Genomic DNA, 18,251 nt, shown 5'->3' with positions numbered 1-18,251 from the left:
AGGGAAGGTTCTTGATGGTTTATAAGGGGTGGCTGATCCCTTTATGTGGGCAGCCTCCCCGATCTAACTTCCCAGCCTTTTTTTTTTTTTTTTTTTTTTTTCACAGTGGCCTTGATCTTTATTTTTCTTTACCTGGAATTCTACAAATTCTGAAATTGATCAATAGATTTATCTTGTTTAATAAACAGCACCAGTCGTGCCCACTGATACAATTCAAACCTGACTTTCTCAGTTCTCAAGTTTATTATGAAAACACTGCGGTGACTTGTGCAGTACATCATCTTACAGGAGGGAGACAGTTCTGTTCAAAACAACTCACCAGGTTTTCTGACAGTAACAAAGAACAACGCAGGGCCGAGATTTGAGAAGGGAGAAACTGAGTGCAGAGAAATCATACAATTAAATTAATAGTATCCCTGAAAGAACACAACAAGAGGGGAGGCCTTGGTACTCATTTAAAAATGTTCATTAAGCTCCAATGATTGTTTGCTATCCTCATCTACAGTCATGCTGAGTAAGCTACAGCTAAGTGGAAGTCAACTGGACTCACAGGTGTTAATGTTACATCCTAGATCTGCAGTCTCTCAAGAAAGCAAAAGTAACTACAAATAGCGCTATGCCAGAAACTGGATTCTTGACCAACAATGTCGCGTCAGCATGCAATGAACTGGTTCATTCTAAAGTGGTCACGGCTGTTGATGACAAGAGGCTTTGTATTTTATATGGCACATCTTTTGGTCCGTGTGGAAACAAGTTTGAATGTTAACTATTTCTGACACTTTGGAGTTACTGCTGCTCTTCCCGATTCCATTAGGTCAACAGACGGTGTTCATGGCAATACTGTACAAGGTTAAACTTTCACTACAGGAAGTAGTCTGGGGTACGACGAGTGACATGTGGCTCGCCTCTACGAGGTGCTGGATCGAACTGCAAGAAAGAATACTTAAGAGTGTCATCAAGTTCCATGATTGCAGCTTGGTTACCACAACGATAGCAATAGTTTGGAGCACTGAAAATTGTTACTACATTCCGGTCATGGCACCAGTTATATCCCTCCATCACCAGCTGGTGAGCTCTGGACACCAACGTGAGGCCATTGGCATGATTAAATGTCTCAGAAATATCTTGGCCAAAGGTATAACCAGCTCCCCGAGGAGATATCCCCCAGCCACCACGGTCATCTGGATCTGACCACAGCAAGTCACACATTGGACCCTCATGAGGAACTTCTTGTAGGCGATCAAGTGCTCCGATGTGATCCAGTGTGTCTATGGTTGGTGAAAGACCACCATGTAGACAGAAGATCTGCCCATCCACCAAGGCAGTGAGAGGAAGGTAGTCAAAAAGGTCTGTGAAGTATTTCCAAACATTTGCATTTCCGTATTTCCTTAAACACTCATCGTAGAAACCATAAACTTGTGTGATCTGTCTGCTCTCGTGATTCCCTCGGAGTATGGTGATACGCTCTCGGTAACGAACCTTAAGAGCTACAAGCAGTGTAACTGTTTCAACTGAGTAATATCCTCTGTCCACATAGTCTCCCATAAACAAGTAATTTGTATCTGGTGATTTACCACCAATTCTAAAGAGTTCCATGAGGTCATGAAATTGCCCATGCACATCTCCACACACAGTGACTGGACATCGAACCTCCTGAACATTAGATTCTTTTGTCAGGATTTCTTTAGCCTTCTCGCAGAGGCTCTTGACCTGGGACTCGGAGAGCTGCTTGCACTCGTTCAGCTGCTCGATCCACTGGTCCAGCTCCTTGGTGAACAACTTCTCGTCCATGATGCCGCCCGCCCGAACCGGCTGCCGCTCTGCGCTGCTCCCGCGCCGCCGCCCGCACCCGGGCCACACGCACACGCCGCCGCCGCTCCCCGGGGTGCTTCCTGCGGCCCCAGGCGGCTGCTGGGCGCTGGCGCCGGCCCGCTGGCTCGCTCCGCAGTGCTCGGCCGCCGGCCGCTGTCACTTCCCAGCCTTTTATGTTAAAAAAAAAAATTGCCTGAACAAAGCCGGAGTTAAGGGGGAGTAAGGCTTATGGGTTTTATGAGTGTCAATTTCAGGTAATTTCTGATGAAACCAAAGCATCTTGGAGGTAAACTCAACCCCACCCCTTCATTCCATGCCCTCAGCAGTCCCTGAGATGGGTTTGTACCTGTATTTGTTTTTTTGTTTTTTTGTTTTGTTTTGTTTTGTTTTTATGGGGCTGGGGACCGAACCCAGGACCTTGCGCTTCCTAGGTAAGTGCTCTACCACTGAGCCAAATCCCCAACCCCCTGTACCTGTATTTGTACACCAAGAGAACACTACTCATGTGAGTCTGTGTAGCATGGTGAATTGTGTTGTGTGTGAGTGGGTCACTAGACTAGAAAGGGGTTGATTGATTTTGCATAGGAGTTTGAGGTTCAGGCTGGCCAGTCAGGGCTATATAGTAGATTTCTGTGGGGGAAGGGGCAATGAGCTCATGTCTGATTTAAGAGTGGGATACACTGTTCTAGCAGTTTGACAGCTGGCTTTATCCAAGAAAAATGAACTGAAGCCTGAGGATTTAGCAAAGTGTCGAGGAGACCAGTTGAGGTCCTGATCCAAAGGCGGGAGGGGCTTAGGGTTTTTAATCTGACACAGTGTTCTGATACAGAGGATGAGATGAAGGGAGTCCAGCTGTAATCAGGAACACAAAGATGTCCTCTGGAGCTCTTTATCCAGACCTCAGCTTCCAGGTCGTTGGTTTTCCAAACTACTGTTAGGGCAATGATTTCAGGTCTTGAATAATATTAGCCTCTCACTGAGGGGAAGCTGAGATAGGAGAGCCAAGAGCAAGTGCTCAACTCTATTTACAGTTACCACAGAAACAATGCTGTGGGCCTCAGCAAAGAAGTTTAACGGAGAGGGATTCTGGACAGAAGAAACTAAAACAGTGGGCTGGAGTGGGCTCAGTAGTTAAGAGCACTCGCTGCTCTCAGAAGATTTGAGTTTGGTTCCCGGCACCCACTACAGGCTACTCACATCGTGGATAACATCCGCTCCAAGAGACCTGACGTTCCTGGTATCTCTGAGTGTTAAGCAGCATGTGCACACACAATCAAAAATAATAAAAATAAATCTTTTTTTTGCAAAGTGAGCTGAGCACCAGTGTTCAGCCCCCGCTGGTTTCTATGAATGCAGTGTTACCAGCTGCCGGGTCTTCTTTCACCTTTCTTACCATGATGGATCGGTATCTCCAAACTTGGAGCCAAAAGAAGCCTTCCCTAAGCTGTTTTTATCATGTATTTTGTTACACAAGGAGACAGTAACAATGTAGCAGGCAAGCGCTGTGCTGCTGGCCATACGCTAATGCTGGTGTGCATTTGTCTTGCTGCAGCTCTCTCAAACAGCTAGGTAAACTGTATTTTAAACAATGGTCAATGTGGTTATACCCGAGTGCCTGACAGCCTGGGTGGCTGACCATCCCTGGGACAGCAAAGTAGTGGGTATCTGAGACCTTTCCCTTCCTAAGGTGGCAGCTGAGAAGACACCTGTTCAGAATCTAAGTCATTCTGGTTGTCTTTTGAGCCCTCCTAGACATTGCTAGCATTCCTGACCAGGTAAGTGCCTCCTTTAAGATCATATGTGCGATTTCTTTTGCGGGTTTATGGTGTTTGGATTATTTTAGTTCTCTGCAGTCTACTTTTCATATTCCCTCTGCCTGTTTTTGTTGATTCTGCCTTTCTGTTATTGAAAGGAGCCCATCTGTTCAGCAGCTATTTGCCTCACTTGCTTTGTCATTGGAGCAAAGAAGATTTGGAGCTCAGCTCAGTTGGTAGGATGCTTGCCTAGCATGCATGAAATCCTATGTGAGAACACAATATGGATGGAGTCCACCTCCTGACACAGCATGGGGCATGCTCTACCAGCCTACATAACCTCTCCCTGGGATAACCAGGAGTGCTACACTGTTACATTGTATCTTAGTGTACACTGAAAAGATACAACGCAGGTGTATTTATGCAAACATAAACCTATTCTGGCCTCATCAGTTACTCCCCTGCTTCTGCAGGCCCTCTTCTCCCCAAGCCCACTATTACTGGCTGGGCATCCTGAGGGTTGCCCTTGGCTGGACACTGCAGCTTGCTCTGATTTTGAGCGTTATCTGCTTCCTTCCCATGCCATGCCCACATGGACACTGACCAGAGGGAGCTTCCTTGATCAGGGATGATGGTAATTTGGGCACGTGGGAAGTAGAAGTAGGGAGGGTAGGAGTGTCAGGAGTTCAAAGTTATCCTTAGCTGTATAGGGAGTTTGAAAAGTCAGGGTTAGCCTGGGCTAAAAATCTCTATTAAAAAAATAGCTTGCGGGGTTGGGGATTTAGCTCAGTGGTAGAGCGCTTGCCTAGCAAGCGCAAGGCCCTGGGTTCGGTCCCCAGCTCCAAAAAAAAAAAAAAAAAAAAAAAAAAAAAAAAAAAAAAAAAAAGAAAAAAGAAAAAAAAATAGCTTGCATGTATTGAGGTTAAGTTGCTTCCAGATATTGGAAAGCCAGGATGGTGTGTGACAAATGACCTCTTGAAAGAAACATTGTGTGGCTACTGCTGTGGCCCCTGGTGGCACATGATTGTTAACTACTCAGTTTGAAGTGCTTTTAAGACGGTGTGGAGAAGAACACACTTTTTCCTTTGGGGACACTGGTCAAAGAGGAAGGTCAGCTGGGTGCTCTCTCTGAGCTAGCAGGCTTTCTTCACCCCAGCATCTGGCTCCTGAGTATTCATTTGGTAAAATCGAATGTTTAAAAAACAATACAAGCCAAGATAAGTCCTCATTCTTTTGAGTTGTCTGTCTAGTATTGGGGTCTTACGTGGTGGTTTGAATGTGAATGCTCCTGAGAGAGGCTCATATATTTAAATGCTTCGTCCCAGTTGATGACCTGATTGGATGAATCAGGAGGTGTGGCCTTGTTGGAGGAGGTGTGTTGAGGGTGGACTTTGGCAGGGTCGAGGGACCGCCCATGCCAGGCTCAGTGTCTCTCTGCCTGCTGCCTGTAAACCAGGAGGTAGAGCTCTCAGCCACTTCTCCAGTGCTTTCCCGTCTGTGCTAGCTGCCATGGTGATGATGGATCAACCCTCCGAAGGTTCCTACATTAAACTAAATGATCTCTTTTATAGGAGCGGCCTATGGTAACAGTCTCCTCACAGCAATAGAATAACTAAGTCACAGTACAAAAATTACTGTCATACTGACCCATTCCCTTCCAGTTCCTCTCCATGACTGCTGAGCCCTTCCCCAGCCAGTCAGTAGGAAGACAATGCCCCTATACTTCAGCTTGTCGCAGGACAGCTCACCGCTGAGGCAACACCAGCATCTCATCTGTGGTCCTCCCCGTTTTCTGGTCTCCAATTCTCAATCAGAACTTAGCCCCTCTGATGTTTCCCTCGTCTTTCTATGTCCTCAGAGAGCTCTGTGCCTCCGCATAACCTTCATTTCGCCTCTAAGATTTTCACCTTTAAGTTAGTCGCTGTGGGAACTTCGCCTCAGACACCAAGACTCCCTCCTTGAGTCTCATGCCCTCCAGTCTTCCAGCTATCTTGCAAGAACTGAACTCCAAACCATCCACTTCCCACTAAATAGTCAGGCACACTTACACAGGGTCATTTTGGTGTCTCTTTAAATGGATCTCCACACAGACACTCGTGTTCCCACCCTCTCTCTGGATGGTTTTGTTTTTTTTAAGATTTATTTATGTATAAGTACACTGTAGCTGTCTTCAGACACACTAGAAGAAGGCATCAGATCCCATTACAGATGGTTGTGAGCTACCGTATGGTTGCTGGGATTTGAACTTAGGACCTCTGGAAGAGCAGTCAGTGCTCTTAACCGCTGAGACATCTCCCTAGCCCTCTGGATAGTTTTATAGGAGTATAAAGTCTTTGTAGTAGTTAGGTTTTTGTTGTTTTGTTTTATGAAACAAGAGCTCCTATAGCCCAGGCTGGCCTTGAATTTCCTCTATATCTCAGGGCTGGAGCTCTGATGTTGCGGGCAGAAACAAGCCTTTTCCATTTCACAGGTTGCTTACCTCTAACATTGTTATCTCGCTAGGAAATGTGTTCCTTTCCTCATGGCCAAGACCAACTGACTGAGGCAGACAACTTAAAAGAAGACAGGCTCATTTCACTGTACAGTTTCTGAGGGATCATCCGTCACAGAAGGGAAGACTTGACAGAACCCCTCAGTTCTGCACTTGTCAGGTCAGGAAGCAGAGAGCAGGACAGGAAGTAACCCAAAGACCTGTTCCCCATGACCTGCTTCCGCCAACTTGGCCTCACATCCTAGTGACTCCACAGCACCCGGAAACAGTACCCACAGCTGGGAACCAGGTGTTCAAAACATGAGTTTGACCCAGGCTGCCTGAGCCAGTGTCACTGTAGAGCTCCAGCTGGCCTAGAACTTGCCTCAGCCTCTGTGGTGCAAGGCTTGCAAGACACCTCCACCAACATGGCCCACTCTTCATTTTGGGGGAAAATCTTTGGTTATTTTCATCTGTACTTTTATAATTTTCAAGGTCTAGATCTTGCACATATGTTTTAAGGATTTTTTGCCTAAGTAATCTGTGTTTTTTGTAAATGGAAATGTTTTCATTTTTGTTTTTGTTTTGAGACAAGTTCTCTTCTCTCTCTCTCTGTTTCTAAAAAAAATAGAGACAGGGTCTCTCTCTCTCGCTCTCTCTCTCTCTCTAGATATAGATATAGATAGCTGAAGCTGTCTTGGAACTCACTATGTAGACCAGGCTAGCCTTGAACTCACAGAGATCCACTTGTCTCTGCCTTCCAAGGGCTGGGATCAAAGGTGTGCACTACCAAGCCCCACTTGGAAGTGTTTTTAACTTCCATTTACCATTTTTGGCAGCTGGTTTCCTATGCATTTTATTAGCTGATGTTCAGATTTTACTGACCTTTCTACTTAAAAAAATTTGTTGCCTGTAAATTAAAGATAGCTAGCTCCCCCATCCCACTTCTGATACATCTGTAAGCTTGGGTTTGTTTGCCTTCCTTGTGAACTTGCTAATGCTCCAGTTGGATGGGAAGCAGAAAGAGGCAGGGTAGACATCCCTCCTCGTTCCCAACCTCAGAGGACAAGTGGTGTGTCAGCAGTGGGCACAATGTCACCGTCAGAGTCGACAGCACAAGGATCCGAACCAATCCAGATACACTGAATACTACAGAAGCTGGACATTAACAGGACGAAGTCTGGAAGAAACTCAAAAGCAAAAACAATGATGTAGGACAGTGGGAAATGAGTGTCGGGCTTTTCTACTCATACCCCCAGATCTGTAAGCGGCCATTGCAAGCTTTTCATAACTAACAGTAATGAAAAGAAACTGTGCCATGCCAGTGCCTTGCACTTTTCAAACTCAACACTCGCAGATAACGAGGACTAGGAAGTGCTCTACCAGTCCTCACCAAAGCAAAGGCTTACTTGGCCCTACCAGAGGGCAGCAAAGGTCAGGCAGTCCAGGGCTGAAGGAAGAAGACTTGCAAACAGCCTCAAGTACACCCTCTTCATGAGTCCAGTCTGTGTAGATTTGAAAATGAGGGCTAAAGAGATGGCTCGGTGGTTAAGAGCACTGGCTGCTCTTCCAGAGGTCCTGAGTTCAATTCCCAGCAACCACATGGTGGCTCACAACCATCTGTAATGGAATCTGATGCCCTCTTCTGGTGTGTCTGAAGAAAGCAACAGTGTACTCACATACATGAAAATAAATAAATATTAAAAAAAAGGAAAATGAAAATATAAGCTTGGATGGACTTGGAAATCCATGGTGCAAGGAGCATCTCCTTTGTGTGGACATTTCACATGGCTGCATGACTCTTGCTTTCTCCTCCCCAACTCCTGGTGTTTTAGCATCATCCACATAGGCCTCAGCCTTCTGGTCCTCTTGCCTTCACCTCTGTAGTGGTGGGATTACAGTCGTGCACTACCACATCCCGTTTTTGTGGTGCTGGGATTGAACCTATGGTCTAGAATGTTTACCTAGCAGACTAAGCCACATCCCCAGCTCCGGGGCTTCTTTTGAGGAAGCCGGTGTGAACAGTAGGGACCTTAAGGATGATGTGCTAGGCCACAGTGGTGTTTGTTTGGGGTTTTATTCAATGGGATCTTGAGGGAATCACCAACAGTAATTAGGTCAACCACATATAAATGAAGGTTCAGATCCAGAGACCCTCGAGGGTGTGCGTGCACATATGTGTCTTGTGTTGTCTCAGATTTAGGCTTTCATGAATCCACCTGCTGCTGGAGTCTTTGGAAGCCTGATTAACAGAGGGGAAGAGGAGGGACCTGCCCAAGTTCCAGCTGCATCACAAGAAGTATGAGTTGGAGGAGTACCCCAACCTCTGTGGCCCTATGTCCTGTGCCCTGAATTAAAGGGACTGAACTGTATGAAGGGACAGTCTAAGGACAGGTGGGTTTCTGAAGCAATGAAGGCTATGTATGGGGTCTTCCTTCCATGGCTCTCTATTCTGTGCCTGTGCTGAAATTAGCTAATATGTTCATATCTCACGAACTCAACTGATTTATCTTGGCTCGGAGGTCAGGGGATGGAGTGGAGGGTGACGTTGCAGGTTCAATGAGTGCAATGGCAGAATACAGCAATGGCAGAAGCTGGCATCGATGACACCATCTGTGCTCACAGGCTCTGCGACTTACAAGCAAAACAAAGAGCTGCTCTTGAAGCCCACTGCACCACAAACACACTCACCTGGAGTGTAAACAAAATGCTTTGCTGTCCTTCACTAGACCTAGTTTTGAAGTTTTGTGCGTTGCTTGTGTGAAGGCAAAATGGGGCAGGTGTCGTGCAGTCATACGAAGCAGCATTCCACTACTAAGCAAACCCGAGAGGGACTGGAAACCAAGAACTGGAACAACCGCACACATTCACTTCCCATTCACGTTCATGGCCACGCTAGGCACAAAGCCAAGAGGCAGAAGGAGCCGCGTGCCTGCCACAGGTGAGCGTGTGAACAGAACAGAGAATGCAGTAGAATATAGTGCAGCCTCAAGCAGGAAGGAGTCTGAGCGCATGGAGCAGCCTTGACAGCTGCAGAGGAAGAACCCAGGCACAGAGGGATGAGCACTGAATGACCACCTGTGTGGGGACCAAGAGCCAAGCCACTGGAGACAGAAAGTAGCTGGCCTTGGCTTTGCTCTTTGCTGCTGATTGAACCCAAGGCCACACTTGGCTCACAGGGGTTGTGAGGATCTGAGCTCAGGCCCTCATGCTCATGCTGTAAGTGCTTTTGCTGATGGAGCCATTGCTCTGGCCTTCAGCGTTTGACTTGATGTGCATTCTTCCACTGACTAGGAACTGAGCAGCTCTTTATGGACAGCTAGGCTGTTTTGATATCTTCTATGGACAAACATATATTACGGCCTTCGCCCATGTTTAAGTCAGTTCTTAAGTTCTCTCTCTGTGTAGTGATTAGATGCCTCCTGTAGACTGGGCTGGCTTGGAACTCCTAGAGATCCACCTACCTCTGCCTCTTGAGTGCTCTGAGTCAAGGTATGTGCCACCACGACTGGTAGTATTAGTCAGGGTTCGCTAGAGTAACAGAACATATAGAATGAATCTACGTCTACGTAGACAGATTTATTGGCTTTACTCACGGGCTGTGGACCAACTAATACAACAATGGCTGACTGTGAACAGAAGAAGGTCCAAGAATCCAATACTTATTCGGTCCACCTAAAGAAGGTCCAAGAATCCAATACTTATTCGGTCCACGAGGTGGATGTCTCTGCTGGTCTTCAGTATACACCAGGATCCTGACGTAGATGCTAACACCAGGGAAGGGATGCACTTGCCGGCAAGGTGAGGGCAAGGAGGCAAAGAGCAGGGATTCCTTTCTCCATGCCCCTAGGCTGCCAGCAGAAGGTGTGGCCCAGATTAGAAAGGCATCTTCTCAGTTCAAATGAAGCAAAATCCTTCACATGTTATGCCCCATTTTGGGGTTTTAGTTAATTCCAGATCCTAGTCAAACCAACAACCAAGATTACCCACCATATTGATCAAGTTCTGATTTTTAAAATATATATATATATATTTTTAATCTTGTTATAGCGATGAATGCCTTTAATCCCTGCACCTGGGGGGCAGAGGCAGGCAGATCTCTGTGATTGAGGCCAGGCTGGCCTACAGAGTGAGTTCCAAGACAGACAGAGCTACACAAAAAAAATCTTTGTCTGAAAAACCATATGTATGTGTATGTGTATGTGTGTTGTATGTGTATATGTGTGTATATTAAGTCCTTTCCCCACTCCCCTCTCTCTTTCTTTTGACAGAATCTAATATAGTCCAGGCCTACCTTGAACACATGTAGCTAAAGATGACCTTGAACTCAGGCTTTGTCTTTACCTCTCAAGTGCTAAGAATTCAGGCATTTATCATATGCCTTTTAATCAATCAATCAATCAATCAATCAATCAATCTCTCTCTCTCTCTCTCTCTGTGTGTGTGTGTGTGTGTGTGTGTGCACGCGCGCTCGTGCAGACGAGGGCATAAAGGCATGTGTATGACATGACTTAGATACAGAGGTTAAAGGACAACTTGTGGGAGTCAGTTTTCCTTTTCCACCACACCATGTAGCTCTTGGGGCTTGAGCTCAGAGCAGCAGACTTGAGGGTAAGTAAGTACCTTTATTCACTGAGTCATCTTGTCAACCTGTTTCTGTTTTTTTTAAAAAAATAAATTTCGGGGTTGGGGATTTAGCTCAGCGGTAGAGCGCTTGCCTAGCATGCGCAAGGCCCTGGGTTCGGTCCCCAGCTCTGAAAAAAAGAAAAGAAAAAAAAATAATTTTCACCTCAGTTTGTCTTAATGACTGAGACTTGTTTTACTTCAGAAGTAGAAACAAGGAGATTAACAAGTCATATTTAAACGTGCCTTGTTTTTCAAGCTGACAACATCATTTTTTTTTAACAAGCAAGGCTTGGAGTCCACACAAGGGATCAACTACAGAGAGGGATGAGGTTCACACTTCTCACCAGATCTAACTCACCCCAGGAGCTCTTTTAGCCCTGAGCAAAGAAAGCATTGTGTGCCCAGCCTTAAAATGAAACTGCCCATCCCTTCTATCTGGCCAGCACATTAGCTGACCTCAGCCACTGACGCTCCTGAGCCCAGGTTGGGCTTCCTCTTAAGCAGTGACATCAGCTTCATCATAAACCCTGTTATCAGATCGAAGACCCTCTCTTCCTCTCAGCTTCAAAACAGTGACAGGAAATGGAAAAGGGGAAAACACGTGGGAGTCTGAGGCCAGTCACTACGCCTCTGGCCGCACAGGAAGGAAATGACACGGGACACCTGTGCAGCAGCAGGAGCCAGGCTGGCCCCACTCGGATGTCATGCAAACAGGGGCTGCACTGTGATCTCAGACTGAGCAATGTCCCCACCCGCCCAGGCTGGTAACGTGGCTCCTAGAAGTTCTCATCCCCACACCCCGTCTTTCCAGAAGTTTCTCTTGCCTTACTTGTCCTTGGGAGTCATGAACAAATAGGGACACCACAATTGATGGAGGAAATGGTCCCACCCTGGTCCACTTGTGGAGTAGCGAGTTTGTTGGTGTTATTTACAAGAGTGTGGGTGGGGGTTACTCATGGCAACTCAAAGGCAGCCGCATCACTGGAAAGTCCCATCCGGAGTGAAAGCTGCATCCCTGGAGCTCTGCCTTCTATTAACCATCCACCTGCCACGGAATCCAGCGCCACAAAACCATGATCAGCTGGGAGGCAGGAAGGAGTAATGGCTGGGATCCCAGGTGAGAGTCCACTGAGCCTCCCCTTCTCCTGCCGTTGGAAAGTGTTGTCAGAGCCTCACCTGAGCCCTCCAGGTCTCTCTGGTTTTCTGCATATTTCATCGCATGACTGTGGAGTCACACGTTTGTAGGGGGACACTAGTAACCTCCACCCCATGATGGCTGATGGTCATGCCACACGTAGAAGAAAGCCCTTCCCTCACAGAAGCTGCAATGCTAATAGCAGAGACTGATGCACAGGGTTTGCTTCTGATTAATCCAGGGGTCAGGTGAGGGGCAAGACAGAACGTGATGCTGTTAAATTATCTGGGACCTTTTGAAGCTGAGCCATGGTCCATAGAGAACTGAGGGTCATTTTGCTTGTGAGTACACTTGTATTTTCTATAATAAATTTGTTTTGTTTTGTTTTGATCTTGGCTTTATTTTAGTTTTGAGTTCTTACATTTTTGAGGTTTAATTATTTTATTTTCAATGTGTGGGTGTTTTGATTGTGTATGTCTGAGCAGCGTGTGCATTCGGTACCCACAGAGGTCAAGAGAGGACGTTGGACCTTCTGGAACTGGAGTTTCAGATGGTGTGGGTCACCACGTGGGTGCTGGGGTCAAACCCAGGTCCTCTGCAAGAGCAACAAGTGCTCTTAGATGCTGGGCTGTCCCTCCAGCCCTAGTTTTGGAGGCTTTGAGACAAGCTCAGGTAGCCTCAAGTTTGGCATGTAGACAACGATCTAATCTTGAAGTAACTTCTGATCCTCCTGTTTTCACCTCCCAAGGGCTGGGAGTAAAACTCTATGCACCACCATGCCCAGATAATGAACTCATTTTTAAAAAGGAAGGCTGGAGGCCTGGAGAGATTGCTCAGTGGTCCTAGCACCCACGTGGTAACTTGAGACCACGTACAACTCCAGTTCCAGGGAGCTCCAGTAGCCTCTTCTGGCCCCCAAAGACGCTAGGAATGCATATGGTGCACAGAAATATATGCTGGTAAAATAGTCATACACATAAGATAAATTTTTGAATTAAAAAAAAAAGGGTGGGGCTGGGCTTGTCTCAGTAAGGCGCTTGCACCAGGATATGCGGTAATTCTAATCCCTGGCTTCTGTAACTCCCACTGTCTGGGAATCAGACCACGGCTACAGCTTTGAGCCAAATTTGAAGCAAGCTTTAACTAAATACTGGATGATAGATTCTAGTCAGGTCCGTTTCTGGGTTCCCAGAAAAATGGTGACGTCACATTTTGCAGAGGCTTGTAAAAGAAGTCTCTAAGGGATTGTATTCCCAGCAGGTCCAATCAGCAAGCCTACTGATGTATCCCCTGCCTCTAGATGTGACGGAGCACATCCAGAGCTGTTGGGTCAAGCAAGCTTGTTTAGTGAGGAGGGCTTATCTCCCATAAACAACAGCCTCCATTGTTTCCAGAAGTATCTGTCCTTGGGCAAACCACTTAGAGGTTAGAGGCATTTTGTTTTATGGGTCTGTTAGGCACGGTAATCAAAACTTAAACATAACTGTGGCTCTCACACCCATCTAGAAAAACCAGGTTTGAAACCAGAGAGATGCTCAACAGTTAATAGTTGTTTTTGCAGAGGACCAGTGTTCGATTCCCAGCACTCCCAGGGAGCCTCACAACCAACCATCCAGCCACCAGCCATTCAGTGCCTCTTAGGACCTTGGTGGGCACCAGGCATGTACATGATACACAGACAAACATGCAAGCAAAACACTCATACACGCAAAAATGAAGTAAATGTAGAAACAACAACAGTAACAAAATCTGGTTCAGCAGTCCCAAGAAATCTCTCTTCCCAAAGTCTGGCATTTAGACAAAAGCCAGCATCCCCTCAGGGACTTGAGAAAATAAAGTCTACCTGCAAAAAGGAGCCATTTTCCTAGACTCTCCCCAGACTCTTCCATTAACAAATGCCCATGGTGTCTATTAGCTCATCAAGGTCTATGCTAACGTCTAGGTCCCTTCAAGCCCTAGTCACAAGTACCTGTTACATACACGTCAAAGTCTTCCACCCCAGTTTACCGTCCTTCTCCTCCCAGGTACCTGTTCCCTTAAAACCCTGGAAATCCTTGCTCTGGAACCCCCAGCCTCTTTCCTGAGAGACAGTCTTGGAGGTTTGGGGTAAACGTTTCCCTTTTAACCCACAGAACTGCTATGTTGGCTTCTTTACCACACCCATTTTATTCAGTGTTTGAGTGTTGTGTTTTACAAAAAAGACCAGGATATGTTTTGTAGAGTGTAGAATGGTGAGGGTTGGGGGGTGCCTTGGTGGGTCCATGCTGAGGCATCCCTTCCTCCTGAGGTACCAGCCATAGATGGATATAGTATAGAATAGAGTTTATTTAGGGCATGGGAAGGAGTGTTGAGAAGGGAGCAGAGAGAGAAGGGGGGGAGGGGAAGAGAGAGAAAGAGTGGAGAAGCTGGCCAGGAACACATGGAGAGGGAAGGGGAGATAGAAAGAGTGGAAGAGGGAGACGGAGAGAGGGAGAGAGAGAGAGAGAGAGAGACCAACCAGTCCCCTTTCTAGCAATCCAGGCCTACCTGGCTGTTACTAGTGTAGAAGGAATGCCAACAGAGAGGGGAGTCCAAAATGTCTGGATTATATAAGGAAGAGAGCCTCTTGGGGAAGGGCAGCCCAGCCTCTGGGCTGGAAAGTTCAGGGTTAGGGACAGGGTCTCCCAGGTAGGGACTGAGGGATGCTGGGGAATTTGGAAGCCAGGTCTGCTTTGATATGTAAACTATTGCACCTCAGTCCCTTGCCCTGTCGTCTGAAACCAAACCAAGGGTATCTCTGCAGTGCAGGCCACCTCCTCTGCCCCTCTTCCTGTGCTAATCTCTGGAACCTTCTACTATGTCCTATTCTCCAGTGTCACTTTCTGCCTCCCAGGAGCTACGAGAGCAGGCTGGGGCTGGGCTGGGTCGGGGCAGACTGTACCGACCAGTATTTAGGAAATGATGGCTTTGCCCTCACATAGGACCACTCACCGTGCACCAGTTGTTTCAGGGTTAGAGAGACTTTGGTCAGTTCTGGAGTGGGGTGGGGAGTTCAACCTCCCAAGCCCACTTCACCTGAACCCTAGTGGCTCAGGACTGTTAGGGCATAACGGAGCCTACAGCCCTCTTGGAGACAAGGAAGGGGAGGTGGGGCAGGAGCGGTAAATCTTCCACGGGTTTGACTGTCTGAATGCCTGCCAGAGTCACTCAGGATTCTTCTAGAAGATACTTCCTATTCCCTTGACAGACATCGTGGAAGGGGTTTCTCAGTAGACTTGGAGAGTGAATGAGAAAAAACCCACTCCAGAGGATCAGCTCACAGTTCCCCAGGCTCGGTAGGGTGTGCCTGCTGTACTGGGGGGTGGGGGTGAGGGGAGCTACATGGTATGGGCAGTGTCAGTGGAGAGGAAAGAGACAAGGCACAGCCACCCTGGGATCACTGACTGTTGCCTTGAGGAAGTGGGAGCCATAGCAGGTATGGAGAGAGGAGGAGTGTGATCCACAGGGGTCATACCTTACCTCTAACATCAGCTCTTACTGTCTCACTGTGGCTTCCCTGGCAAAGCTTGACAGGCTAGGGCGTTTGAGGGATAGAGGCTGAGGGTTCTTACACCGTTTGTTTGAGGGTCCAGGCCACTTGGAAGTCTTTCCAGATGTCAGAGTGACCACTACAGATGCCGCAGTTCCCATTCACTCAAAGCTCTGTGCTCAGTCCTCAGAGATCCAAGGCTAACTGTGGCTCATCAGGGTCCAGGAGGATTTCTCACCTGCCTGGGGGACTCAATCCTGGGAAATTCCAGATCCTGCCCACCCAAACTCTGACTAAACCACCGTGGGGAAGTGACTGTGGATGTGCATGCTGACCTCATAGTCATTAATACAGTACCCGCCTCTCCAGTCCCTATATTAAAATAAGCCCAGGTGAAGGAGGATACAAACACAGACAGGTAAACCATGTGCAAGTTTTTGTGTGTACGTGTGTGCCTGTGTACATGTGTGCCTGTGTACATGTTTCTGCATGCATATGTTTGTGTGAAAGCATGCCCACATGTGTGTGTATGTGTGTATATGTGTGTGTATGTGTGCATATGTGTGTATGCACAGAGGCTGGAGGTCAGCATAGGTTTCCTCCTCTTTGGCTCTTCACCGTATTGTTTGAGACAAGGTTTCTCACTGAACTTGGAGTCTTCCATGTTTCCATCCCCTTTCCAACATAGGACTGCAGGCTGTGCCATCATGCCATCATGCCCTGCTCCCTGTGCTCCTGTAGCAGGCACTTTATCCACTGGGCCATCCCCTAAGCTAGCTTCCCTCCCTCCCTCCCTCCCTCCCTCCGTCCCTCCCTCAGGGTTTTTCTGTGTAACCCTGGCTGTCCCAGAACTCACTCTGTAGACCAGGCTGACATTTAACTCAGAGATCCACCTGTGTCTGCCTCCTGAGCGCTGGGATTAAAGGTGTGCTCCATCACGCTTGGTTAAGCATGGCCTTTTTTTTATTTATTTACATTTCTTTTTTTTTTTCTCCCCCTGGAGCTGAGGACCGAACCCAGGGCCTTGCTCTTGCTAGACAAATGCTCTACCACTGAGCTAAATCCCCAACCCTAGGCATGGCCTTTTTTGAGACTGTATCACATGATCACATGTAGCCCAGGCTGTCCTTGAACATGGAAGGGAAAACTTCTTGACTTTCACGCTTCTACTTCCCGAGCACAGGGAGTAAGATGTGCCCAAGCCCAGTTTATGCAGGGCTGAGGGTCAGTCAGTCCCAGGGCTCTGTGCACGCTAGGCCTGCACCAACAATCGTCCACTCAAGTGAAATTCCCCAGAGGCAAATTGAGGAAGACAGAGTAGATTAGAGGGTCAGGGTGAGAGATGTGACCACCTAAAGGTTGTTGGGGGACATTGTGTGCCGGTGTCAATTGTTGATTGCTCTCCTGCGCAGAGAGCTGAGTACTGATCGGACTTTGGTATTGTTATTCTTATAGGTCACCAGCTGCCCCAGTATTTTGTGAGCACTCTTTCTCCCTCACCTGTTGACTGGCTTAATAAAGATCTGATGGTCAAAATCCAGGCAGGAAAGGGAAGGTGTGATTTCTGTGCTGGGCCCGGGTGTGTGTGTGTGTGTGTGCGTGTGTGTGTGTGTGTGTGTGTGTGTGTGTGTGTGTGTAAGTTTCCTTGTATATACTGGGACTGAGAGAAAGGTAAAGAACTATCCTCAAGGGGCTGGAGAGAGAGATCAGTGGTTGAGAGCATGGCTGCTTTTCCAGAGGACCCAGGTTCAGTTCCCAGGATGGCAGCTCACAACTGTCTGTAACTCCTGACCCAGGAGATCTGACTCCCTCACACAGAAATGTTTTACAGTCAAAAAACCAATATGCATGAAGTAAAAATAGTTTATTTAAAAAAAAGAAAAAGAACTAGCCAAGTTGTGGGCTAAGATAAGATTAAGTTAGATGAGACAGCCCTAGCTTAAGGCCTAAGCTATAACAAAAATTAGTGGGGCTGGGGATTTAGCTCAGTGGTAGAGCGCTTACCTAGGAAGCGCAAGGCCCTGGGTTCGGTCCCCAGCTCCGGAAAAAAGAACCAAAAAAAAAAAAAAAATTAGTAAGTCTCTGTGTTCTTATTTAACTGCAGGTGGGTCCACAAAGTCTTCTTGTAAAAGTCACAGGGCCTCTTTGCAGAATGCTACAAATGTCTTGGCATTGATAGGTGATAAGAGTCGCACAGCTCTGGGAAGACACAAAAAAACTTGAACTTGTCAGAATAGTCAAGAGGAGCCGGGGTTGGGGATTTAGCTCAGTAGTAGAGCACTTGCCTAGCAAGCGCAAGGCCCTGGGTTCGGTCCCCAGCTCCGGGGAAAAAAAAAAAAAGCGTCTGAAGGGTGGGCACACCTTAGAACTGGTGTCAGCTGCAGACTTGGTCACCAAATGTCCCCGCCCCAACAGAAGAAGTAACACAAAAAATTGCAATTAACATCTTGGAGCACACAGACACCAACGTGGCTCTAACACATCAGCAGGAAAAGGGGCGGAGGGGGGAGTTGGAGGTTTTGTTGGGAACAACGGACAGTCGCTCTGAAGAAAGTCTACTTGTCTGTCATCCTGGCACTTGGGAGGTGGAGCAGGAGAATTAGAAGTTCAGGGCTAGCCTGAGACACGTGAGGCCCAACAATAAGGAAAGCAAAACGGAACAGCAAAGGGAAGATGCCTTTGTGTCTCTGAGGAGCTGGACGCTCTGATTAAGGAACGCCAGGTGCTAGGTTAAATGTATTCTCTAAAAGCCAGGGTGTTCTGCTTGCTTGGACTGGACATGGCGCTGGACAAGTACTCTTGTCTAACTTAGCTTCCTTGTCCTGATTTGTGCAATGAGCTGTAGTTTGGAACGTTTTCTTGTGAAGTTTCCTTCATGACTGACCTAGCTCCATTTTGTCAAGGTGTTGCGTACGAGGTTCCCAATTGATCTGAGTCCTTTATCTA

At 47.3% G+C, this 18,251-nt stretch overlaps 1 protein-coding gene across 1 annotated transcript; it reads right to left on the bottom strand.

Annotated features, from left to right (window-relative positions):
- Positions 1-224: 224 nt before the first annotated feature.
- On the bottom strand, positions 225-1,976 carry Ppp2cal1 (protein phosphatase 2 catalytic subunit alpha like 1). Its single transcript, XM_039088980.2, has one exon. The coding sequence runs from the start codon at positions 1,789-1,791 to the stop codon at positions 862-864; it is 930 nt and encodes a 309-aa protein (XP_038944908.1). The 5' UTR covers positions 1,792-1,976; the 3' UTR covers positions 225-861.
- Between the last annotated feature and the right edge of the window lie 16,275 nt (positions 1,977-18,251).

The sequence above is a fragment of the Rattus norvegicus genome, chromosome 11 (genome assembly GCF_036323735.1).
Source record: "Rattus norvegicus strain BN/NHsdMcwi chromosome 11, GRCr8, whole genome shotgun sequence".
NCBI lineage: Eukaryota > Metazoa > Chordata > Mammalia > Rodentia > Muridae > Rattus > Rattus norvegicus.
The sequence above is the reverse complement of the archived record's forward strand: the minus strand, read 5'-3'. Positions and strand labels throughout refer to the sequence as shown.

What these genes read in the sequence shown, in the direction of transcription:
- Ppp2cal1 (XM_039088980.2), bottom strand. Translation starts at nt 1,791, where the DNA reads ATGGACGAGAAGTTGTTCACCAAGGAGCTGGACCAGTGGATCGAGCAG.